The sequence below is a fragment of the Mesoplodon densirostris genome, chromosome 16 (assembly GCF_025265405.1).
Source record: "Mesoplodon densirostris isolate mMesDen1 chromosome 16, mMesDen1 primary haplotype, whole genome shotgun sequence".
In the NCBI taxonomy this organism is placed as follows: domain Eukaryota; kingdom Metazoa; phylum Chordata; class Mammalia; order Artiodactyla; family Ziphiidae; genus Mesoplodon; species Mesoplodon densirostris.
In genome coordinates this window covers 51,824,020-51,850,164 of record NC_082676.1, presented here as the reverse complement: position 1 = coordinate 51,850,164, position 26,145 = coordinate 51,824,020, and the positions used below count along the sequence as shown (strand labels likewise).

The 26,145-nt window shown below is 41.2% G+C and overlaps 1 protein-coding gene and 1 non-coding gene across 3 annotated transcripts in view; one reads left to right on the top strand and one right to left on the bottom strand.

The window, feature by feature from the left end:
* VPS35L (VPS35 endosomal protein sorting factor like) overlaps positions 1–26,145 on the top strand; it is a 125,362-nt gene that overhangs the window by 43,339 nt on the left and 55,878 nt on the right. For both annotated transcript variants that reach the window (XM_060077719.1, XM_060077718.1), the window contains exons 12-19: positions 670–763; positions 4,542–4,619; positions 5,108–5,230; positions 14,043–14,089; positions 14,903–15,014; positions 15,545–15,661; positions 18,077–18,130; positions 21,307–21,387. In XM_060077719.1, coding sequence (XP_059933702.1) covers positions 670–763; positions 4,542–4,619; positions 5,108–5,230; positions 14,043–14,089; positions 14,903–15,014; positions 15,545–15,661; positions 18,077–18,130; positions 21,307–21,387 — 706 coding nt within the window. The remainder of the gene's footprint in view (positions 1–669; positions 764–4,541; positions 4,620–5,107; positions 5,231–14,042; positions 14,090–14,902; positions 15,015–15,544; positions 15,662–18,076; positions 18,131–21,306; positions 21,388–26,145) is intronic.
* TRNAG-ACC (transfer RNA glycine (anticodon ACC)) lies at positions 20,391–20,463 on the bottom strand. The gene has a single exon. It is a non-coding gene; the product is annotated as a tRNA-Gly (tRNA).

Here is a 26,145-nt window from a genome sequence, read left to right as displayed (position 1 = left end):
AAGCCATGGGCTGACTCACAGTGCTCTGAGGAATAGTTGGGTTGGATTTAGAATGTGTACCAAATGTGTTTGATTGGGATCTGGGGATGCCTGGGGGAGTTTGGGGGGATGACATGGTGCTGAAGAAAGAGTTATTTTGCCTCACCAGTTGGGGGAGAATAATGCCCAAGGCAGATGGAAGTCCCATGCGGCAGGAGGAATAAATAAGTCACAGTTCACACTGAGGAGGATGCTGATGTTAGCCTGAGGTGCTAGGTGTCAGGTGTTAGGAAGGGGCAGGGCACAGGGCAGCAAATCAGTACCAAAGGAATATAGATACGACGAAAATATCAAGAAGGTCAAGGAGCGACCTGTCAATGGAAAATAACTGGGGGACAAAACTTGTTAAATTAGTAAAATAAATGTGACCTCAAGCAGGAAAAGAGTGAAGGTTAGACTCCAGCACTGAGCAAATGATAAAGATAAACTATTCAAAGAATGAATCGTGGCAAGAGAGAAAGACTCTTGTTACATGGCCTTAGAAGACTCAAACTTTGACCTTGGTTTCATTCTGAAGCTTGATTTTCCCCCCTGCATTTAGGAAGTCTAGCTTTTTTTATTAAAAAAAAAAAGAAAGAACAGAGAATTCTCCCACGAGGTGTAATGCTGCTGTCTTTTTGTCTCTAACAGGGGGATTTCAGAGTGTCTGCCCCGGCTGACTTGCATGGTCCGAGGGATCGGGGACCCTCTGGTGTCGGTGTACGCCAGGGCCTACCTGTGCAGGGTAAGCTGCGTCCTTGCACTCGCGCCTGTGCCCGTGTCCTGTCTCCTCTAATGTTCACGCTTCTCCCTCCCCGCCACCTCACCAGTCACTGGAAGAAGGACTTTATTAGCTGCTAATTTTAGAGCACAGCTTGTTCACAGAAAGCAGAGCTGTAGGATTCCTTTTAAAAATTAATTTCAAAGTAGACCCACTTACCAGTAACTCTAATTAGGGGGTGTTTAAGGTCATCTTCTTACAAATGAACTAGTTTCAGAACTAATTGTTTCTCCCTTCTTGCTGGGAAGGAGGCTCCCAAAGCCTTTCGGCTGATAGGTTGCTTTTCATTGACTCGAAACGTGCTTTCCCTTTGTCTTTGAATTCGATTGTTTTATTAGTTTTTTGGTCTCTGTATTAAAGAGTTGGATCGGAGTGCGAGTTGGTGAGGGCTGTCTGGCAGGGAGAGGCGCTCCTGGTGACGGCGGGCGTCAGGGTCTGTGTCGCCTGGCCTTGGAGGGCTGCTGTGCTGGTGAGGATTGTAAATCACTCAGCCTTTCTCTCCTTTAAAGCACCGTGAAGCTCCTACTTAAAACTAGTAAGTTTTTCATTTATGAAAAATGAACCGTGTGGAGAGTTTACAGTCATTTTTCTTCAACTCCCATGGGGCCTTTGCCTCTGGCAGCTTTCTGTGGGAGCCCCCCGTGCTAGTTCCGTTGGCATTGTTCACCTTTAGAGAGGGGTTATTGCCCCTGTTCTGTGGGGTCCTGATGAACCCCAGACTTCCAATACCAAGAAATCAGAAGGCGAGGACCGTAGCCTTTGATCTGCTTCTTTTATGTGATGTCTAACAAATGACAGAAGCCCTGTGGTCTCCAGTGTCACAAAGAAATGAAACAGTCATTGCCCTCAGAGTGAGTAGCAGACGTCCTTAGGAAGGATACTTTTTATAGGTCCACTCCCTGATAAGGGAGGAAAAAAAAAGAAAGAAAGAAAAAGCTTTCCATTTAAGGGCACTTGCTCCCTCGTAGTAATCGAGGCCAAAGTATTTATGCATTTCCATCTGCTTGAAACTTGGCGTGGATCTTTCATACAGGAATATCAGATATGTTTCCTAGAGCTTCAGCTTTGGAATGTCGGGAGCTTGAACGCTCCAGCTGTTTCAGTGTTTGCTGAGGGCCTATTCTGTGCAAAATGCTGCTGGATCCTGCGGTGGGATGAAAGGATACTATCACTTGTGTATTTGTGCTCTGCTGCCTTTCCCCTTGTAGGACACATCACATTCTTTGAACTCACCTTGACGTCAGTAATAGTAGAATAATAAAGATCTAGAATCTCAGTGTGTTTTATGACACACAGTTATTAAACAGAAATCAGAAAGTGGGTGGAAATAATTCATTCCTTACAAACCTGTTCCAGTTTTAAAGTTTGAAGTTAGGTACACAGCCTAGTGAAAGATGATATTTGTTGCATATAACGTGCCTTTGCATGACAGATGCAACTTTAAAACTCAGTGGCAATGAGGAGAGATTACAGACCCACCCCAGGCAAGCTGGTGATGAGATGCGCTGTATCCGAAATCATTTGTGTCAATTTAGGCAGAGCACTGATTTCCCTGGTTGGGTAGTTACTGAAAATCTTTTTATATAAAAAGAAGGAGACGGTGTGCATTAGGAAGGATTCTTTCAATTGCAAGTGGCAAAACCCCAGTTCATAGTACTTTGAAGCAAAAGGGGGGAAATTGTTGGCCTGTGCATCTGAAGAGCCTGGGGTAGTGCATGCATGGCAGACCCAGGGCCCCCAAACCACGTCAAGAATTGTCTCCTCCCTCATTGCTCAGCTCTGCTCTCCTCTGTGTGACTTCACTCTGAGGCTTTCTTTTTCCATATGGTGGAAAGACTTCCATCCTCTTGACTTAGGAACTCCAGTGGCAAGAGTGCCTCTTCCACGGTAGTTCCAGCCAGAGTTTCAGGGCAGAAACTCACTGCACCACCTTGGGTCCCTTGTCCATAGATAGACCCGTCACTGTGGCCATGGGATGGGATATGCCTACGGACTGAGCCTGGGTCACGTGCCCACCCCTGCAGCTCAGGGTCAGCTCGGTCCGGCTCTGCCACAGACCTCCTGGTCTGAGGGAAGTTTGATTCCCTGAAGACAAATCCACTTTACTGATTCCAGAAACAGAGGGAATGAATGCCAGGCAGGCAGAAACAGCAGATGGAAATCATGAGAAACTACCCTTGCTACTCTAGGTAGAAATCTTTTAGACCCAAGCAGATTTCTAAGCTGCTCATTTAGCTTTATGGGAATAGATAAACAAAACACAAAGGCAGGGCTTCCCTGGTGGCGCAGTGGTTGAGAGTCCGCCTGCCGATGCAGGGGACGCGGGTTCGTGCCCCGTTCCGGGAGGATCCCACATGCCACAGAGCGGCTGGGCCCGTGAGCCATGGCCCCTGAGCCTGCGCATCCGGAGCCTGTGCTCCGCAACGGGAGAGGCCACTACAGTGAGAGGCCCGCGTACCGCAAAAAAACCGCAAAGGCAGTGAGTAGGCAGGGCATGGGGGGACCTCAAAACTGTTTATTAAAGGAAAGTATGATTAACTCCTAAGTCGTGGCCCCTTCGGTTCCTCTCCACTGCTTGTCCACTGGGCTTTTTTTTTTTTTGCTGTCGCCTAACAGGTAATTATTGCCTTTTCTACAAAATGATTAGTGGAAGGAAAGACAATAGAATCAGAACACAGTAGAAGTGGATCTGACATTTGTTAGTATTTTTTTTTTAATCTCTGTGCCTGTCCTTGGAAGCATCCCCAACAGCCATAGAGATGCCCTTGGAATTTACCGCCCCAGTGGACCTTGCATAATTCTTCTCAAAGGAATTCTTTACAGACATCTAAAAAACCTCGTTATCATGAATTTTTATGACCTCTGGGTAGGCGGGGAGGTGAGTGGCAGGAATCTGTCCCCCTTGGAAGGAACCAGGTCCCAGAAAGCAACTCCCCTTACAAAGTTGTTTTTGTGCTAAAGCAGCAGTGTGGAATTGAGGTGTATTCCAAGGAGCTCAGTTTAAGGAACATTATGATGCTTTGTTTCGTTTTATATACTTGCACTCCCTGCCATAGCTGAGACCTTCACTCTTCCATCCAACCCTAGGGCTCTGGCCACCTTCTCTATGATTAGCAAATTTTTTCAGCTGAAAATGTTACCATCTTTTTAAAACAATGAACGAAGGAACCAGTGGATTACAGCATTGTTAGGCTTCATGCTTCTCTAATAAAAAACGGCTTAAAATACATCAAAATTTATGTCTGCTTCCATGACTGCCCAGCAAAGAATGAATCCATGTATTTTAACAATGCAACAGTGAAGTCCCAGCTGAGCCTCTTACATACCAGAATCTTTTTGCTTCATTAAGTACAGCCACATGTGTGTTTATCATTTTTTAGAGAGGAAGAGACTATCGTACACATGATCTTGAGAGTACATTTCTCCTTAGTGCTGTATTGATTTGTTCCCTTGGTCATCTGTTCAGTCATACTTTCATTACCTCTGGGAAATTGCTAAGATGATTACTGCAAATGTTGCCCTTTTTTCATTAAAAATAGCTTCTGTGGTTTTTCTTATAAAAGCAAGATATGCTTATTGAATAAGAAAACAGATAAGCAAAAAGAATAAAAGTTAATTTGCTGGACCTCTCTGCCTATATCTATATGTATATTTTTAATTTACAAAAATGACATCACACTGTATATGTTATTTACAACCTGTTTTTCCATGGTCAAGGTAATTTCATTTTGATTGGCTACAGGTGGGCATGGAAGTGGCTCCACATCTCAAAGAAAGCCTGAATAAGAACTTTTTTGACTTCCTCCTCACATTCAAACAGGTAAGAGTACCCTATCAATCAGAGCAGCTAATTGATGTAATAGCTACATGATCACAAATTCATAAAACCCAGTTGGTTTTCCAAGTCGAGACTGCCTTAAAGTCCTTTGAATGTGTAAACCCTATAAAATTACACTCGAGTCTGTTACACACAATTAAAACGTGCTGATTGTACTGAACAGGCAGAGAGGGTTAATATGCATGTGTTACCAGGAAACATCTCCCGTTGATCAGCCTTTCTTCTTAGCATCTGCTGGCTCCATTTTTATCAGGTTACTTTTCTGCACAGCACACATTCCCAGAACAGCTCATCCTGGTGACATGGGAAACTTTGTGTGTTTTTTTCTAGTTTAAAAAAACCCTGAGAAGCCAGGCTATTTCTCTCGGGGCCATCCAAATGCTTGCAGATATGCGCAGTCTGTGAGTTACATGCTCTTCGTTTATTATGTGACTTCCCCTTCTTTTGAGTGTTTATTTTGTCTCCTGTAGATTCACGGCGATACGGTCCAGAACCAGCTGGTGCTCCAGGGAGTGGAGCTTCCATCCTACCTCCCCTTGTACTCGCCTGCCATGGACTGGATCTTCCAGTGCATTTCCTACCATGCCCCCGAGGTAACTGCCAGGTGGCTTCATTGTGAAGCTCACCACCAAGGAAGGCTCCTCTCTTCTGTGTCATAACAAGCCCTACACCTGTGTGCCCAGTGACAAAATCAGGGCCCTTTCATAACGGCTCACTGTTGTGACTGGTTCTGCGCTTAGCACTTTTCCTGCCTTGCCTTGTTTGCCAACTCTGGGAGGGGGATGTATGGGCCCAGAGAGGCCAAATACCTACATAAGGTCACACAGCTAGAAAGTGGCAGTGACTAGACACAGACCCATTGAATCCGACTCCAGGGCCAGCAGGCTTCATTGCCTCTTACTAACCTTCATGCACTCCTTTTGTGTTGATAATAAGTTAATAAAGTCATAAAGCAGATAATATTTTCTCCATTTTATGGAAGGAAAGTGAAACTCAGATATGTAATTGCTCTTAAAAAATTTTTTTTCTTTTCTTTTTTGTCTAATTGAAGCATTGTCAGGGATTAAAGTGAAGTCAGAATCATAGCAGAAATACTCTTTTTCTTCCCTAAGACTGAGAAGCAATTTCAGTGGAACACCAGTTTCAGATTGTCGCAAAAACTGTGATAGATGAAGCTTCTGTTGTCTTCTCGTTGATGGTTGAGAATTTATTCTTTGTGAGGGAAAAAGAGACCTTGCTACAAAACAAGGATATTTGGAGTAAAGCAAAATTCAAATCCACCTGCCTTTTCCCTGTATCTGCAAACACATACTGACAGCTGTTAAGAAAAAAAAGATACGACTTTGACTAAACAATCCACTTTTTAAAATATCCAATAGAAATAACTTGATGAGTGCATAAACACACACACATATACATGTGTAGCTGCGTTCATGCTAGTGAAACAGTGGAGACAGCCATCAGAAGGGGATTGGTTAAATTATGGTCTGTGTACTCAGTGGAATGTTATGGGGCCATTTAAGATGATGGAGACCCACGATGGAGTACATACTGATGTAAGGGGTGCTCAAGTGAAAAAAAGAAGTTACACCTGTTACTGTGTGTGTCCTAAGTGGTAGTGTGGCCTAGTGTTCAAGTGTGGGCCCTGGAGTCGGGTTGCCTAAATCTGAATCTCAGCTCTGTTGTTTACAGCTGTCGGACTAAAGCAAAGGCCAAGTCACTTGTCCCTAATCACTCAGCTTTTTTCTTTATCTGTGAAATGGGAGCAGTAATAATTCCTATTTTCTAGTCTACTGCATGGATCAAACAAGAGAGTCCATTTACAGTGCTTAGTGGAGAGCCCCACACACAGTGCTTGAATGTTGTGTCACTGGGATTGCAAATGTGATTTTCCTATGTGCACAAGAGAATTGGGAGAGAGATATGACAAAATATCGCTGGAGGGCAAGATTTTGGATCGTCTTAACTTATTTTTCTTGCCCTGTTTTTTAACTTTTCAGCAAGTATAATGTCTTGCATATATTTAAAATTTTCCAAATCCTAAAGTATGGGGAGAAAAATAGGGACATCTCATATTTCAGGTGAATTTTTTACCATTGAGTAAATTGATTTTAAATCAAGCCAGTTTAACAGAAGATTCTTTGAAAACTTGCTGGCCATTCTCTGTGATCTTCAGTGTAGTCTCAGCCACCACACGCTGGCCCAGGCTCCTGGGAAGAGGTATCATGAACTTGACCAATTCAGCTGGATGACTGAAACCTATGAGCAAGACGGAATCATTTGAAAATGAGAACACTTATTTTTTTCTCCTTACTTTAATGAAAAGCAAAATTGGATTTAAAACAAAAAGTACATGTCATGAGGCATTCTTCCTTTTAAGTGCCAGTAATCTCAAAGGATGGCAGAAACTGGGAGTAGACCCTTCCTGGGGAGTAAAACTCTAGAAATCATTATTGCACTAGCAGAAGTGATTAAAAAAATTAGGTCACATGAATAATAATAAACTCTGATTCTTGGGGCATTTAAATAAGGAACTTGCAGTGTCTCATAAAAAAAGTCATTTTCAAAATATGGAAGAATTAATGTCAGTGTGCAGGGTGGTGCTGAAGATGTGTGTGGCAATATGATACCTAAGAGCTCTTTGACGGTGGCTGGGATGTGTCCAGCAGGGAGTTGGAGCTGTGTGTGTCTGTAAGAGGCCACCCCTCCAGAATGTAGGAGTTTGTCTGCAGCAGCTGGCAATACACATGACAGGTAGGTGTGAGAGAGGAAGGGAAAACTATATAGATGAGAGAAGGGAGAAATGCCTTCAGCTGCAAATATCTGACATACGAAATTTCAGATCGAAATTGAAATATCAAATCCCTTCCCCCAAAAAAATCAAGGAGTGATTATTCAAAAAGGCTTTTTTGTTGTTTAAAGACAGGATTTTTTCCCCTTATACAATTAAAATTAGAGTAAGTGAAAAACATTTATGTCCCCAATTTTAGGCACATTCTGCAGAGAAAAAAAGCAACCGTTTCATAAAACCTGCTTTTGGGCAATGAAAACGAATCCCTTGATAAGCTTCTCATCATTTTCAGCAGCTTTTTATCTTGTCTGGTATGGAATCCCATGATCACTTGCTGAGCTGTGTGATGCCGGTCGTCACCGTTGAAGGAGGGAAGAGGAAAGTGGTAGAGGCTGGGGCAGGTAGTCGGGCAGACCTGGGTTCAAACTGTGGCTGTGTTGCCTTGGGCTGCTTTACCTCTTTGTGTTTCACTATTACCAGCTGTAAAATGGGGCTAATAATAGAACCTTCCTCGAAGGGCTCTTACGAGATGACTGACAGTGCGCGTCAAGCGCATGGCCAAGAGCTGGTGCATGGTAGGCAGCGGGCAGATGGGGGTGGTTACCATTGTTGTCTTTGACCTTAACAGCAGATGGGAGCCTGGACTGACTTGAAGGCCAGGAGATGAGCAGAGGGGCAGTAAGGAGGGGTTGAGGGGTGGGACCTATATAGACGGACATAATAAGGAGACAAGCATTACTGGAGAAGAGTGAGGGACAAGGTGACTGGGAGTGGCTCAGGCAGAGGTTGTTGAACATCATGTCATGGAGACCAGGCAGTGCTCGAAGATTTTTGATCAGGGGGATAATTTGAAAAAAGTGGTGCTTGAAGATCGAACTGGCAGAAGCATATGAGATGGATTAGAGGAGAACTATTTGGCAGCCATGGAAAAAACAAGAGGCAGAATGTATGGGAGAGTACATATTCATTGGAAAGAATTTGGAAAAGACAGAAAGGTTGAAAGGAGAAAAGGAGCCATCTAAAATTCTGTCATGGATAACTGGTCACTGTTAACGTTTTGGTGCATTTTCTTTTTAATATTTCTTTCTCCACTTTCATTCTTGCTCTGTAATTGTGTTTTGTAGATGAGAAATATTTCCTGTATGATTTTATGATGCTTTTCCCTCACTTAACATTATAACAAATACCTATTGTTAGGAAAATTTTGTGACCTTTCAGGAAGAGTTTAGAAGGCAGTGTTGGTTGGCTGTGAAGAATGGAGCAGGGAGATGGGTCTGAGATGCTGCTAAGCTTTGAGCCCTTAACCCACCTCTTTCTGAGACTCCCTCTGCCATGCGCCCACAGGCACCCCTGGTTTTGTTGTGCTGTGCTTTATGAGCACTTCGCAAATAGTGCATTTTCATAAATTGAAGGTTTGTGGCAACCCTGCGTCGAGCAAGTCTATTAGTGCCATTTTTCTAACAGCATTTTGCTCACTTTGTGTCTCTGTGTCACAGTTTGGTAATTCTTGCAATATTTCAAACTTTTTCATTATTATTTGTTATGGTGACCTGTGATCAGTGATCTTTGATGTTACTATTGCAAAAAAAGTACGACTCACTGAAGGCTCAGATGATGGTTAGCATTTTTTAGCAATAAAATATTTTTTAATGAAGGTACGTACTTTTTTTAGACATAATGCCATCACACATATAATAGACTACAGTATAGTGTAAACATAACTTTTATTTGCACTGAGAAAGCAAAAAATTCGTGTGGCTTGCTTTTTTGGAATATTCACTTTATTGCAGTGGTCTGGAGCAGAACATGCAATATCTCTGAGGTCTGCCTGTAATAGTTACTTTACTTGGGCTACCTTAATTCACTCTCAGAGCTTCCCTAAGCTAGGTGTTGCTGTTATCCCCATTTTACAGATGGGGTACCTGAGGCTTACAAACTTCTTACAGTCACACAGTTAGAAAGAAGTCATGTAGCCATTTTGGCAGTGACTGAAACCGACAGATTTGTTCCCTTGACTGCTTTAGACTCTTTCTTTCTAGATGTCTCCTGTTAACTGCTACATGTTAAGGTGGGACTTGAACAGATTGACCCATGGGACTGCTACTCCAATGGTCATACTATAAATTGCCCTTTAAACATTCTAATATATGATTAGGCTCATAATGCAAATCTAAGACTAGTCTTGGTTGATGATAAATCCCTCTCAAGCATACAGGTGTGTTATTTTCATTCTTTTGAATTAGGGAAAAATCCCCAGAGAAAGATAAATAAAGAAAAAATTAAAAATTTCTCGTTTTACTACCTGGGGTATAAAATTTCTTTTTATTCACACTGAAATATTTTATTTCTTTGAGACTTGAGCCATATTAACTCTGGATTGGAGGAAAGGTGTTAGCTTTTAAGATTAGTTTATGATTTTGCCTACTGTTTTACATGTTTGTTTCATCTAGAAAAATAAGGAAAATGTGATATGTGTATCATTTAGTTCACTTTTTTTTATGGAGCAATAATTGTAAATGCTGATTGGAAGGCTATTTAGTAAAAGTATAAGTACATATCTTCTGAGCACTCTGGGCTGCATATGAGTTAATCTCAGTTTAGAAAACAGAAATGTGTTATTGACCCAACTTCTTTTTTCTTTTCCTATATTTTTGATGTGGGTAGATAACCCTAATCTGGAGATAACCTTAAAAATCCAGTAGTTAATCCAGTGACTATACAAATCCAAATATGTTAATGAAGTGTCACAAAGATATACCCTTTACCCCACAAAAAAAAAGGTGCATGAAAAACCTGGTGAAATAGTCTAGTTAATTATATTATACCAATGTCAGTTTCCTGATTTTGACAATGCACTATAGTTATGTAAGGTGTTACCACTGGGGGAGGCTGGGTGATAATACCCAGCACCTATACTATTTCTGCAATTTCTCATGAGGCTATAATTGGTTAAAAATAAAACATTTAAAAAACTTCATCAATTTGGAGCAGTTTGAAAAATAGTTACATACATGATGTGGATTCCTCAGGCATTAAAAAGAATGAGGTAGATTTGTGTGTACTAACATGGGAGGAGGGAGGCCCATGCTAGATTCTTGAGTAAAAAGGGCAAATTGTAGCTCAATATGTATAAGACTATCCATTTTTGTAAAACAGAACAAAAGTCTTCTACAACAAAAGCTACGTATTCATAGGGCTTAGACAAAGGCCTAGAAGGATAAACACCAAATGTTGACACTGTTGATCCCTAGGAAGTGGGAGTTGGGAGGGAGGGCACTCATAATTTACTTGACACATGACAATATTATTTGAACTTCTGTCCATAAGCATTTCTTATTTTTATAATTTTTATAAAAAACAAATATATAAACAAATGAAATGTAGGGACCTAATGAATCTTCAAGTTCTGATGTGTCTGTGAGCATATATTCAGAGCTGCAAGTTTTTCAATGGTTTATCTCAGCCAATAGGCTTTTTTCGATCTCAGTCTGCTCTGAACTGTTGTTCATCTTGTTCTTGCCAAAGATAATCAATCCTGTCACTTCTCAGAAAAAAAAATTAATAAACTCTAACAGACCTTCCTGGGATCTATATAGCATTTGGCTCCTGGACACTTAAGGGTAATGACAGTGAGCCTTTTTTTTTTTTTAAAGTTATATTCTTGGATGCATTTTTAATGCATTCATCTCCTGTGAAAAGAGAACTTTTAAAGCATTTGTCTTGTCTTAATGGCCAGAACACTTTGTCCATATGTTAGCATTTGCCCTATTTCGTCTTTTCAGAAGTGGTGGGCCAAGATAGCTCATTCATTTGTGCATGTGTGTGCACATGTGCACTTGCATGTGTGTGTATGAAAGAGAGAATAAGCATCCAAGGTCATGGATTTCTGTCTGATTTCCTCACGGCTATTCCCAGTGCCTAAAATAGTGGCTAATACATTAAAGTCGCTTCACAGGCAGGTGTTGAGTGAGTGATTATTTGTGCATGTTAAGGAGTATCAATGTGATCATTATAAGAATATCTCTTTCCCAGTCTTCCCAGAAACCACTTTGATATTGGTCTTGATGAATGACTTTTCAAATATTAAATCCCCATGAATGGGTTAGGGAAGCCATTTGTGACATTGTCAGTTTTATCATCAATTGGGATGCTGGCTGCAAGAAACAAACACCTAACTGGCCCTTCAAAAATAATTCAGTGTGTTCTGTTGAATAACAAGTGAAGGCTCTGGGCCAGGCAGGTTCCGTTCTTTTCTCTGCTCTGCCATCCCCAGATAGCAGCAAAGTGGCTGTAGCCATTCCACACATAATGTCCAGACATGGCAGCATCCGAAGGCAGAAAGATGGGGAGTCTTCGGTTCCTCTTTAAGAACAACTTTGGGAATTCCCTGGCGGTCCAGTGGTTGGGACTCGGCGCTTTCACTGCTGAGGGCCTGGGTTCGATCCCTGGTCGAGGAACTAGGATCCCACGGGCCGTGCAGTGCGGCCAAAAAAAAAAAAAGGGAAACTTTTCCTCTAAGCCCCCATCTAAGTAGCAAGAAATGGGTCATGTGCCCTGTCTAAACTCACCACTGGCAAGGGGAATGGGACCACCGTGATTGGCTTGGGCCTGTATTACTTTGCTTAGTATGTTTGGGCTGCTCTAAGAAAACACCACAAACTGGGTGGCTTATAAACAAAAGAAATTTATTTCTAATGGTTCTGGAGGTTGGGAAGTCCAGGATCAAGATGCTGGCAGATACAGTGTCTGGTGAGGGCCTACTTCTTGTTCATTGACAGCTGTCTTCATGCTGTGTCCTCACATGGCAGAAGGGACAAGGGAGTTTTCTTGGGCCACTTTTATAAGAGTACTATTTCCATTCATAAGGGCTCCACCCTTAAGACCTAATCACCTCCAAAAGACTCCACCACCTTCTAACACCATCAACTTGGGAATTAGGTGGCTATTCAGACCTTAGCAGGCTTCGATAATAGACTGGGTAGCTTAAACAACAGAAGTTTATTTTCTCAAAGTTTTGGAGGCTGGAAAGTTCAAGATCAAGGTGCCTGCAAGGTTGGTTTCTGGTGAGGCCTTTCTCCTTGGCTTTCAGTCCACTGTCTTCTCACTGTGTCCTCTCCTGGTCTTCTCATCTGTGCATGTGTGTCCCTAGTCTCTCTTCCTCTTCTTATAAGGACACCAGTCCTGTTGGATTAGGATCGCACTCTTATGACCTCACTTAACATTAATTAACTCCTTAAAAGCTCCATCTCCAAACACTGTCACACTGGGGGTTAGAGCTTCAGCATATGAATTTGGACGGGACATAATTCACTCCATAACAGGACCCAACCTGTATTTTGTTGGCAGAGACAGAAATCTGAATAAAATCAGGGTTCTGAGGTTAGGGGTACTGACAGTATCTCCACAAGCAGCTATCACCTTAATTATTCAGGCAACACCCAGGATACAGAGGGACACAGCTGGAAAGGGTAGAATTTCACTAAAGAAGACTGATTTTATCTTTTGCCTTCTGGGCCAGACTTAGGTACAAATCTCATTTCTACCACTTAGTAGGAAGTGGCTTAACCTAGCTGAGTTTTGGCTTCCTCGTCCGTAAAGTGGTGATAATTGACATGGGCCTCAAAGACCATTGTGAAGAGTAAATGAGAAAAGGTATGTAAAGCGCTTAGCCCAGTGCCTAGTGCTGTGTGCCTGGTGAGTGCTCAGTGTCGATGCTGCTGTTATCAACTCTTTTGTCTTGGGATTGACCTTGCCTGTGCCATTCAGAACCTTCCCCAAACCACTGCCCTATTGGATACTTCTCCCATTGATTTTTTTTAAAAATAGGAGCTCTTTTAAAGATACGTAATTGTCTTAAGATAGCTCTAAAGCCATTAATAATATCCCAATGAGTAGGACATTTACTTCCTTTTGGGGAAAAAAATGTCCTTCAAAATGCATGGAGAAGAAGTATAGTGAAGAGCATGGCCCTTGATGCCCGACTGCCCAGGTCACATCCAGCCCGCTGTAACTAGCCGTGTCACCTTGGCCCAAGCACATCACTGTTCAGTGGCTTGGTTTCTCATCTGTGAAATGGGAGAATAGAGAACCTGCCTCATGGTGGTTGTGAGAAGTGACATCATGAGTGCCAAGTGCTTCTCACCGTGACTGGCCAGCACCAAGTACTGGCCCAGTGTTTATTTGTTTGACTGAGAATTTCACAGACACCTCGTGAAATGGGGAGGAACAAGGCGGGTCTAGAGGAGGTGAGGAGTAAAGCAGATTTCATTCTTGGTGCCCTAGAGCATAGGAGGTACCACTCTCATCATCCTGCAGTAATCTGTAGGTGGGATGGTACCACCGGTATCATCTACCTAAGAATGAGGAAAAGTAGTTGGCGAGACTGGAATTGAACCCAAGTGTGCCTGAGGCCAGGGACCCAGCTCTTATCCATTATGCTAAATGCCACAAGAGTGAGCTTGTTTTCTCCTCCATCCTCCCCATCCCTGCCAGGCACTGAGATAGAAATGGGCATGTGGCTGTATTTATTTTAGAGTATTGCTTTGGAAATCTGTTCATGAGAAGTGTTGCTTTAGATCCTCCAACTTGATGGTTTTTATCATTTTTTTGATTAGGCTCTGCTAACCGAAATGATGGAGAGATGTAAGAAACTAGGAAACAAGTAAGTATTTTGCAATTCATAAAGCCTGTGTTTGAAAATGGAGTTGGTTGCTTATTTTTCAGGTTGGCGTGCTTGCACGGGCAAGAGGGCCAACAGAGAAGCAGGATAGCATGGAGGTCAGGAATGCTGGAGTCCAGTTGCCTGGCTTCAGATCTTGGCTCCACTCTTTCTTAGCTTTCTGACCTTGGGTCACTTACTATGACCCCTTTGTGCCTCCGTCTCCTCATCTGTAAAATGGGTATACTAATAGTTCTTTCCCTGTGGGGCTGTGATAAGTGATAAGGTCAGGATAAACTCGAATTCCTGTCTACCAGGCGTAAGAGGTTTCTCCTCTGCTCTCCTTTTGGTGGCAGATGTGTGAGCAGCCTGGAGTGGGTTTTGTTCACCACTGTGTCCCTAGGTCCTAGAACAGTGCTTTTCATAAGAGAGACGTGGGTATATATTTGCAGCTTGGATCAATATTCTTACTTAATATTTAGTTTTATTTGTGCACTGCAGGCTCAGTTTTCTTCTGTTTAAATGGATTTGATTACTTTCTTATTTACCTGTCCATCCATTGATCCATCTGCCCATTCACTCACCCATCCACCCATCCATCCATTCTTCCAGTCAGTTGAATACTAAGTTCTGAATATGCATTAAGCACCGAGTTAGTCTCTAGAGGTTGCCTTTTTACTCCAGTCTTCTTATTTTTCCACCCTTACCATTAAAGGGCTGTCAGTCATCTTTCCCAACAACATACATCCTAAAATGAAAGCGACTTTCATTAAGGGGAAGCTCTGCTGACGTGGGGCATGTGTGTGTGTCTTTCAGTGCCTTGCTGTTGAATTCCGTAATGTCAGCTTTCCGGGCCGAGTTCATCGCCACAAGGTCCATGGATTTCATTGGCATGATTAAAGAGTGCGATGAGTCTGGTTTCCCCAAGGTAGGCTCTTGACTTAATGCTTAGCGGAGAACAAATAGGCAATGTTTGCCCAGTAGCTCCCCAGGGAGAGAGAGTTCGGAGTCAGGGGCAGCTCCAGCCAACAGGAAAACAAGCGAAGTCTCTGTTTCTAAAGGGTGCGATGGAGAATGAGTTAGCGACTGAGGTTGTGAGACACGTGTAATTGCCGCGAGTCAGGCCTCCTTGAGTCCTAAATCTGTCAAATTAGCTCACTATGAAATATTTAGGAAGAACTTTGGTCTCACATCCTTAAAACTATATCTTCACTCATTATTTATGAAAAGCTTTGTCCAGGAGAATATTATGGCCCACAGGTTGGACCAGTACACAGAGCCAGCTCTCTGTTTTGAGCTTCTCAGTCTAACTTGCACAGGTCTGTGGTAGAACTTCAGAAAATGGTCGTTGGAAGATTAACCTCAAGACAGGCCAACTATTACAGCCTTTTCCTTTATTGCCTCAAGTTACTCTGATTGTACATCTCCAGGATCGTAATGGTTTGCTGTATTTCTTAGCATCTTCTCTTTCGCTCACTGGGGTTAAACCTGGCCTTGGCTGATCCTCCTGAGACTGATCGACTTCAGATTCTCAATGAAGCTTGGAAAGTTATCACTAAATTGAAGAATCCACAGGTGGGTGACCATTTAGACCTTGTACCGACTGCTTTTTGTCCAAGTTATGCAGTATACTCTTTCTTTTAAAAAACTTCTCTTTCAACTAATCACCCTTATTTTTTTTAAAGACATCTACTTTTAATTGTATTATTTGTTAATCTGTAATGGAGAACTTATAGCTTTAAAGATGTATTTCTTTGATTTTTGTATCCCTGTCATGTCTTATTCTTGAGGGCTTAAGATGCACCAAAAGTGTAAAATTATAAATACTTGAAACTTTAAAAGACCTGTAGCTTTGCAAAGAGCATTCGAAGTACAGCAGTCTGTAGCACAGTTGACCTTTGAACAGCATGGGTTTGAGCTGTGCAGATCCACTTATACATGGAATTTTTTTTCAACAGTAAATATTATACAACCTATGGTTGGTTGTATCCACAGAAGTGGAATCGCAAATATGGAGGAATCGTGGATACAGAGGGCTGACTATAAGTTATATGCAGATTTTTGACTGCGTGGAGGATCAGTGTTCCTAACCCCTGTGTTTTTTAAGGGTCAAGTTCTATTTGGATTTGAAAAAAACAATTTATTGAGATATTCCTAAATTGAAGATCAGTAGTCAAGCCAGTGATTAGCAAAAGGGAATTCCAGTTTCCTTCCCTTGAATGGACAGCTGAAGCCTCTTTCTCCCCATACTTCTGACACAGGAAGTCTTGGGAAGATGGACCAACTGATGTTAGTTTCTGTAATGCATGTAGTGCTGGTCATCATGTTGTAGGTTTGGGTTTTATGCCTCACTGTCCTTTCAGGCAGTGTGCCAGCAATTTATGTGGCTGCCACTAGGGAAATGCTATTGGCTGTCTTTGTGGCCAAACTTCACCACACCCTGCACTGTTCCTCTCCTACTAGCAGCATGTCCTTGTTCATTTAGTTTGTTGTAACAGAATATGATAGATCATGTGGCTTATGTACAATAGAAATTTATTTCTCACATTTCTGGAGGCTGGAAGTACAAGATCAGGTGGCCAGCATGGTTGGGTTCTGGTGAGGACCCTCTTCTAGGTTTCAGCCTGCCAGCTTCTCCTCCTCACATCGCAGAAAGAGGGAAAGAGACCTCTCTAGGGTCCCTTTTATAAGGGCACTAATTCCAATCAGGGGGGCTCCACCCTCATCACCTAACCACTGCCAAAGGCCTCACCTCCTAATACCATCACTTCAAGGGCTAGGATTTCAACATATGCGTTTTGGGGGGATACAAACGTTCAGACCATAACACAGAGAATAAATGAATATGTGGCATTTGATTTGATCATTTATTGAGAAGGAAATATTAAAGTGAGCCCAGTTATAAACCCCTTGCTAATCACCACGTTTATGATAGTGTATTAAGAACAGTATAATTTAGAAAAATTAGAAGCTTTTTTACAAAATCATTTACCTATGTTAAGTTCAGCAAAATTCTCACTAAACTCTAGCCATTGAAATTCTCTATTTAACTTAAGTCTAATTGCCTAATGAAAACAGCTTATTTAGGATATTTAAGTCAAAAACCTCTGGGCCTCTGGTGCCTGTACTTCAGTGCTTCAAAGCAACCTTGTATCAAAAGCTCATAATAACAGTTTTCTCCAGTCTTTAACTTCACACTCTCCTCATTAAGTCCACCTTAGCATTCCTGTTAGACTTTAGAATGTTCCTGGCTTTTCTTGTGTGAATTAGATAACCGTTTTCTTCCCTCCCCATTTCTTCTTTCTTTTCCTTGAAGTGTCAGAACAGAAAAGGTATACTTGCAGACTCTGTTTTTCCTTGACAATTTTTTCCCATGTGCATATTTTCTGGGGCAGACAGCCTTACCAAGTTGGTCATTGCCATTTCCGTAACCATCTCATTGTCTCTTCTACTTGAATCTAACACATCCTTTCTTGCCTAAAACCTTTGTGCTTTCTTAACCTTTTTACAACTTACATGCATCACCCCTCTCTAGGACAAACGGTTTGCTTTTAAAGGCAGGAGGCCCGTTTTTTCTCAGAACATTCAAAAGTCACATCGTAAACACTACTTGAATTTTCAACCAGATCTGTGGTCATTGTCTCCACTGAGGTGTGATGAGGTCTCCCCACTGTTATCTCCACTGCCCTTTGGGTCTTCCCATTCTCCAGGCATGGCAGAGCTTCCCAGATTTCTGTCTTGGCCCAAGTAGCAATTCTGGAATGACAGTCTTAATTAGTTTCAGGCAACTTATGTTTTCTCACGTCACCTCTCAGGGTAAAATCTATCAGTGGGCCGGAGTTTTCTGTACATGAACCACTCTTGAAATCCCCATCACTTACCAACTCTTAGTTTTCAAAGCCCTTGAAGGGATTTGTACACGATGAGCTTTTGCCATAAGGTCAATCGTGGCATTCTTATTATAAAGACATTTTTACTTTTTCTTTGTAGGACTACATTAATTGTGCCGAAGTGTGGGTAGAGTACACCTGCAAACATTTCACGGTATGTGTGCTGTGGTATTGTTTTTGAAAGAATTACTGTATATTTTTTTCATGTTCGTAATTGTGAATAAGTCTAGCTTAGACATTTAGGTATTTTATGATGGTAATTATTCTTAATTTATGAAAATTGCATCCTTTATGGTATAGTGTGATGGAGCATTAATACGTGACCTATAACAAAAGTGTTCCACACTCACGTGTAAGCTTGGGAACTGCTGCATTATACAAAGTTAAGCAGGTTTTTTCACCATAATATACCTTAGGTCCTTATTGTTAAAGTATATTGGGACTTTCCATGGGAGTCTAGTCAGCAGCGTTTTCCAAACATATTTGATTTGCATGTAATTTAATTTTCTTCTAAGCAAACAAAGATACTTCTTTTCCTAGGCCCAAACTAGAACCCCAGTTTGGGAAATACTGGTCTTGTCAATGAGCAGAGACTTTTTTTTTGAGCAGAGACTTTAGAAGCAGGTAGAAGTGGTTTCAAATCCTGTTGCCAGGTGTTTATTTTAATCAACTTAAAAAAAATCGAAGTTTAGCCTACATGAAGAAAAGCATATATATCGTAAGTTTGCTGTATAATGAATCTTCACAAAATACACCCATGTAATCATGGTCCAGATCAAGAAACAGGAAATAACTCCCCACTCCACCCTGAAGCCCCTCATACTCTTCTCCCAGTCACAGCCTTGGAAGTTGAAGGTAGGCACCATCTGGTCTCTAACTCCAGAAATGGGTTTTGCCTCGTTTTGAACATTATGTAAATCCTGGTCTGTTAATTTTCTTTCTTGTGTCCAATTTTTGTTTTATTATGGAAACTTCAAACATACGATCTCCCTTGTACTTATCACCCAGAAATGATCAACGTATGACAGGTCTTGTTTCGTGTCCTTACCTTTTCTCCCCACCCTTGGATTATTTTGAAGCATAGCTCAATCACCATGTTTCACCTGTCAGTATCTCTGCACATATCTCTAAAATAGAATTCACTTTTCTGAAACAAAATCTCAATACATTATCGTAACTAATAAAATTAATAATGTTTTAATACCATTAAAAATCGATAAATTTTCAGATTTCCCCAATTGTCTCATAAGTTTTTACAGTTTATTTGTTCAATCAGGATTAAAATAGGGTCTATACGTTGTAAAAACTTTAATTAGAGTTCTTTTAATCTGTAAGTTCCCTCTCTCTTCCCCTCTCTCTCTTCCTCCCTCCCTGTTCCCTTCCCTTTTTTTTTCCTATTATTTATTTGTTGAAGAAATTGGGTCCTTTGTCCTGTAGAGTTTCCCAGTCTCGATTGGCCAGATGTATGCCTGTGGTGGTGATTAAATATGCTCTTCTGCCTCCAGTATTTCCTATAAGTCGGCAGTTAGTTCTGGAGACAAGGAGACTTCATGACTTTTTGGCACCCTGGGTGCTGGCATGGTGCTTCTCCTGGGAGGCTCATGGTATCTGGTTGTCTCTCCGTGACGTGAGTGACCACTGAAGCACATTCATCTCATGGTTTATCACGGGTTGCAAAATGGTGATATTCGGAGTTATCATTTCTCCTTTATTTGTTAGCTAGAATACTTGCATGAAGAGAACCTCTTCGCTCCACGTATTTGGTTACCCTGAGGTACAGTTTGTACAGAAAAGGCAAAATGCTCATTTTTGTCCCCGTTACTTACTAGTTTTTAGAGTAAAGAGTCAATTCCCCAGCATCCCCAAAGGTCGCCAGTGAGTAGTAGTTGCTGTTGGTATCTGTAGGAATTCACTAATTGAAACATATTTGATATGTATCAGTCATTGCAATTGTATTATTCTTACTGATGCTCAATTGTCCCATTTTTGTCCAGTGGGTGCTTTTTCAGGTTGGCTTCTGAGTCCTGACACATTCTTTGTAGTCTTTGATGCCTTCCTTGCTTTCTATTATAACATGCTCCAGCCTCCCTTGTATTTTTCTTATCTTAGATTTGGAATCAGCTCTTTCTCCAAGAAGCTTTGGTTCCTTTTAGTGCCATTGTCAGATTTTTTTTAGCTCTGTGACCCTTGCTAAGCCGCTTAGCCACTTAACTTTTCATGGGGGTAATGATGTCCACGATGGGGAGGTGTTTTTTTTTTAAATATTTATTTATTTATGATGGGGAGGTTTTAAAAAATATTTATTTATTTATTTCTGTATGTACTTATTTATTTGGATGCGCCTGGTCTTAGTTGCAGCATGCGGGATCTTTGTTGTGGCACGTGGGCTCTTAGTTGTGGCATACTGGATCTAGTTCCCTGACCAGGGATTGAACCCAGGCCCTCTGCATTGGTAGCACGGAGTCTTAACCACTGGACCACCAGGGAAGTCCGCATGCTGCAGAGTTTAATGAACAGTAGATGAGAGAGTACGTAATGGCAACTATTTAGATAGCATGCTATGTGCCAGGCACTTTACCTGTAAGCTGCACAGCTTCATAGTGACCTTGCTAGGAAGTTTCACTGTTCCAGTTATATAGACCAGGGGTCAGCACACTTTTTCTGTATAAGTCCACTTTTTTCTGTATTTGAGGACATATGATCTCTGTTACAAGTGCCCAACTCTGCCACTGTATCATGAAAGCAGCCGTAGACCATACAGGAGTGAGCATGGCTGTGTAAATAGTAAACCTTATTTATGCATGCTGAAATTTGAATCTCATATAATTTTCGTTGTCACCAAATATTATTCTTTTGGTTTGAATGTAAAAATCATTCTTAGTGCCTGGACTGTATGAAAATAGGTGCTGGGCTGGTTGGCTGACCCCTGATACAGCTGACAAAAGTGAAGTGGGCATTGGGTCACCCAGCTTGTAAGCGTTCAGTCTGTGCTCTTCCCACAATGCTTCGCTGCTCTCTGCAGCGCCTGGGGAGGGGCCCGGGACTGGCAGGCAGAAAGTGGCACGTTGGATTTCACCAGCACTCAGAGAAAGCTGGGACAGGAACCTTTGAGAACCGTGTTTTAGTCTTGACTTGGTGCAGACATAGCCATGTTTAGGGCTGTGGTATGGGTGGGATTTCCCCCCTTACGTTATTTTCAGCAGAGTAGTTGAAACTGCTTCCTGGAAAGTGTGTGCTATATTCTGAAAATGTTAGTTCTTTCTATCAGAAAAATGGTCAATGACTACCATTCAGTGTCTAAATACAGGTTTGATTTTTTTCCCCACTTAGAAACGAGAGGTGAATACTGTTTTGGCCGATGTCATCAAGCACATGACTCCAGATCGTGCATTTGAAGACTCCTACCCTCAGGTGACAGATTTTCATTTCTCATTTCCACACTGTAAGGAATTTTATTCTGTTTAATTAAATAGGTATATTGCATGGGTCAGGCTGTAAAGTCAGATAATCCTGGGTTTGAATCCTAGCTTTGCCATGTCTTAGCCATGTGCCCTTTAATCAGTTACTTAGTCTTGTTGTGCCTCACTGTAAAATGGGGATAATAATAGTCCTCTTCAGAAAGGTTGTGAGGATTCGGTGAGGTGTGATGTGGAAAGCCTTGTACAGTTGCTTGGCACCAGTAAGTAAGATGCCTATGTTTTTCAGTTAAGCTAACTTTTTATTTGGAAATAAATTCAAACTTTATTGGAAAGTTAAAAGAATAGCTCAGAGAACTCCCATTATTTTTTACCCAGATTCACCAGCTGTTAAGAGATTCCATGTTTACTTTATCATTATCATTATGTGTGTACACACACACACACACAGACATATATATTCATACATACGTATGTAAATTTTTTTTTTTTTTTTTTTTTTTTTTTGCGGTATGCGGGCCTCTCACTGTTGTGGCCTCCCCCGTTGCGGAGCACAGGCTCCAGACGCGCAGGCTCCGGACGCGCAGGCTCAGCGGCCATGGCTCACGGGCCCAGCCGCTCCGTGGCATATGGGATCCTCCCAGACCGGGGCACGAACCCGTATCCCCTGCATCGGCAGGCGGACTCTCAACCACTTGCGCCACCAGGGAGGCCCCATATGGAAATTTTTTAAGAAACAGTTGAGGATAAATTGCATACATCATGCTACTTTTGCCTCTAAAGAGTTCAGTGAGTATTTCCTAAGAACAAGGACATTCTCCTTTATAACCACAGTTTAGTTATCAACATCAGGGAATTTAATGTTAATATATTACTTTTACCTACTCCACAGCCCATATTCCAGTTTTGTCAGTGGGAGTAGCAGATTTTTTCCCCTCTAGTACAGAATCCAGCTCAGGATCACTTAATATAAAGTAACTTCAGACCTAATTAAGATTTTATTTTTTATATAATAACATGATGTTCTGGCACTTATTGCTTATGATCAAGTGATTTCTGGGCTCACTTAGTATTAGAAAATTAGTTACATATTCTTTTTTTTAAAATAAATTTATTTATTTAGTTAGTTAGTTAGTTTTGGCTGTGTTGGGTCTTCGTTGCTGCGTGTGGGCTTTCTCTAGTTGCGGTGAGCGGGGGCTACTCTTTGTTGCGGTGCGCGGGCTTCTCATTGCGGTGGCTTCTCTTATCGTGGAACACGGGCTCTAGGTGCGCGGGCTTCAGTAGTTGTGGCACATGGGCTCCAGTAGTTGTGGCTCGCAGGCTCTAGAGCGCAGGCTCAGTAGTTGTGATGCATGGGCTTAGTTGCTCTGCGGCATGTGGGATCTTCCCGGACCAGGGCTCGAACCCGTGTGCCCTGCATTGGCAGGCGGATTCTCAACCGCTGCACCACCTGGGAAGCCCTACATATTCTTGTATAAATTTTAGAATTCTTACATTTTACTCATTTAAGAATTTTTCACCATTTGCTAATTAAAATAGTTCATCATTACAATTTATTGAGCAGCCACTAACTATCTGACATTTTTCTAGATGGAATGAAAAAAATACAGTCACGCACAGCAGGCTCTTGGTCAATATTGCAGGGTAAATAAAATTGTGTAGAGAAGGTGGGTCATACCCTTGTGGGTGGTCAAGGTCTCGGCCTTATATGAAGACTGATGTGCAGAATTTTAGTTGGGGAATTTTCAGTAAGGCCTTGACTGCTACTGACCCAATTAATTGAAAACTTTAAGTAACATAATGCATTTTAATGCAGTCCATTCCTAAGTGACAAGGGAACTATACTATACTGTAATTCTGTCATATCTAAGAGCAACTTATAAAAGATGCCCCGGGGTCAGTCTGCATTCCAGACAGCCACCCATATCAGTTGTGAGCCCTTGGTCTTAAGTGAGGGCCACATCAAGAAAATAAAACTGCAGGGATCTGTGAAGAATTAGCTTACTCCAGTTCTAGGATAGGGAAGGTATAAGGTGAGCCTGGAACATTTTCTTGTGCCAGGAAGTAAGGAGGTACTGCTGGGGGCACATGAAATGGGCACAGGAGCAGCTTAGAAGGGGCTCTCACAGGCCCCCAATTTGAGCATCAAAAGAGATAAATACAGTGATGGATTATAATCCACTGAGTAAAATAGGAATCCAGGAGTCAGCCCTTGTGATGAACAGATAAATAAATAGATGAGGGGAAAGGTGGACAGGGGTGCCATTTGAGAAATGTGGAAGAAATGGTAGAGTTGAAAAATCACTCTTTGCAGCCATCACAGTAAAGACAAGAATCATCAGTCTTCAGGCAAGAATCATCAATGGATGCTAAATCTGGGGGGGAATGTTTGATGAGGAGCCGGACATTTTCGTGTCTCTTCCCATAGAATGAGTATTAATTGCAAGGGAAAAAATAGTGACTCTACAGTGGAGAATTTGGACAGTCATTGATGGGCTAATCAAAATCCTTATCACTGCTATATTTTGGAAGAGTTTGAGAAGGATAGGTGTTAGCTCTTCTCTAAATCTTTGATAGAATTTGCCTGTGAATCCATCTGGTCCTGGGCTTTGTTTGTTGGGAGATTTTTAATCACAGTCTCAATTTCAGCTCTTGTGATTGGTCTGTTTGTATTTTGTATTTCTTCGTGGTTCAGTCCTGGAAGGTTGTGCTTTCCTAAGAATTTGTCCATTTCTTACAGGTTGTCCATTTTATTGTCGTATAGTTGCTTGTAGTAATCTCTCATGATCCTTCGTATTTCTGCAGTGTCAGTTGTTACTTCTCCTTTTTCATTTCTAATTCCGTTGATTTGAGTCTTCTCCCTTTTTTCTTGATGAGTCTGGCTAATGGTTTATCAATTTTGTTTATCTTCTCAAAGAACCAGCTTTTGGTTTTATTGATCTTTACTATTGTTTCCTTCATTTCTTTTTCATTTATTTCTGATCTGATCTTCATGATTTCTTTCCTTCTGCTAACTTTGGGTTTTTTTTGTTCTTATTTCTCTAATTGCTTTAGGTGTAAGGTTAGGTTGTTTACCTGAGATGTTTCTTGCTTCTTGAGGTAGGATTGTATTGCCATAAGCTTCCCTCATAGAACTGCTTTTGCTGCATCCCATAGGTTTTGGGTCATCGTGTTTTCATTGTCATTTGTTCCTAGATATTTTTTGATTTCCTCTTTGATTTCTTCAGTGATCTCTTGGTTATTTAGTAGTGTATTGTTTAGGCTCCATGTGTTTGTATTTTTTATGTTTTTTTTTCCTGTAATTGATATCTAGTCTCATAGCATTGTGGTTGGAAAAGATACTTGATACAATTTCAATTTTCTTAAATTTACCAAGGCTTGATTTGTGACCCAAGATATGATCTATCCTGGAGAATGTTCCATGAGCACTTGAGAAGAAAGTGTATTCTGTTGTTTTTGGATGGAATGTCCTATAAATATCAATTATGTCCATCTTGTTTAATGTGGTGTTTAAAGCTTGTGTTTTCTTATTTATTTTCATTCTGGATGATCTGTCCATTGGTGAAAGTGAGGTGTTAATGTCCCCTAGTATTATTGTGTTACTGTCAATTTCCCCTTTTATGGCTGTTAGCATTTGCCTTATATACTGAAGTGCTCCTATGTTGGGTGCATAAATATTTACAATTGTTACATCTTCTTGGATTGGTCCCTTGATCATTATGTAGTGTCCTTCTTTGTCTCTTGTAATTGTATCTATTTTAAAGTCTATTTTGTCTGATATGAGAATTGCTACTCCAGTTTTCTTTTGATTTCCATTTGCATGGAATATCTTTTGCCGTTCCCTCACTTTCAGTCTGTATGTGTCCCTGGGCCTGAAGTGGGTCTCTTGTAGACAGCATATATACAGGTCTTGTTTTTGTATGTATTCAGCCAGTCTGTGTCTTTTGCTTGGAGCATTTAATCTATTTACATTTAAGATAATTATCAATATGTATGTTCCTATTACCATTTTCTTAATTGTTTTGGGTTTGTTATTGTAGGTCTTTTCCTTCTCTTGTGTTTCCTGCCTAGAGAAGTTCCTTTAGCATTTGTTGTAAAGGTGTTTTGGTGGTGCTGAATTCTCTTAGCTTTTGCTTGTCTGTAAAGGTTTTAATTTCTGCGTCGAATCTGAATGAGATCCTTGCTGGGTAGAGTAATCTTGGTTGTAGGTTTTTCCCTTTCATCACTTTAAGTATGTCCTGCCACTCCCTTCTGGCTTGCAGAGTTTCTGCTGAAAGATCAGCTGTTAACCTTATGGGGATTCCCTTTTATGTTATTTGTTGCTTTTCCCTTGCTGCTTTTAATATGATTTCTTTGTGTTTAATTTTTGACAGTTTGATTAATATGTGTCTTGGCATATTTCTCCTTGGATTTATTCTGTATGGGACTCTCTGTGCCTCCTGGACTTGATTGACTATTTCCTTTCCCATATTAGGGAAGTTTTCAACTATAATCTCTTCAAATATTTTCTCAGTCCCTTTCTTTTTCTCTTCTTCTTCTGGGACCCCTATAATTTGAATGTTGGTGCATTTAATGTCCCAGAGGTCTCTGAGACTGTCCTCAATTCTTTTCATTCTTTTTTCTTTACTCTGCTCTGTGGTAGTTATTTCCACTATTTTGTCTTCCAGGTCACTTATCCGTACTTGTGCCTCAGTTATTCTGCTATTGATTCCTTCTAGAGAATTTTTAATTGCATTTATTGTGTTGTTCATCA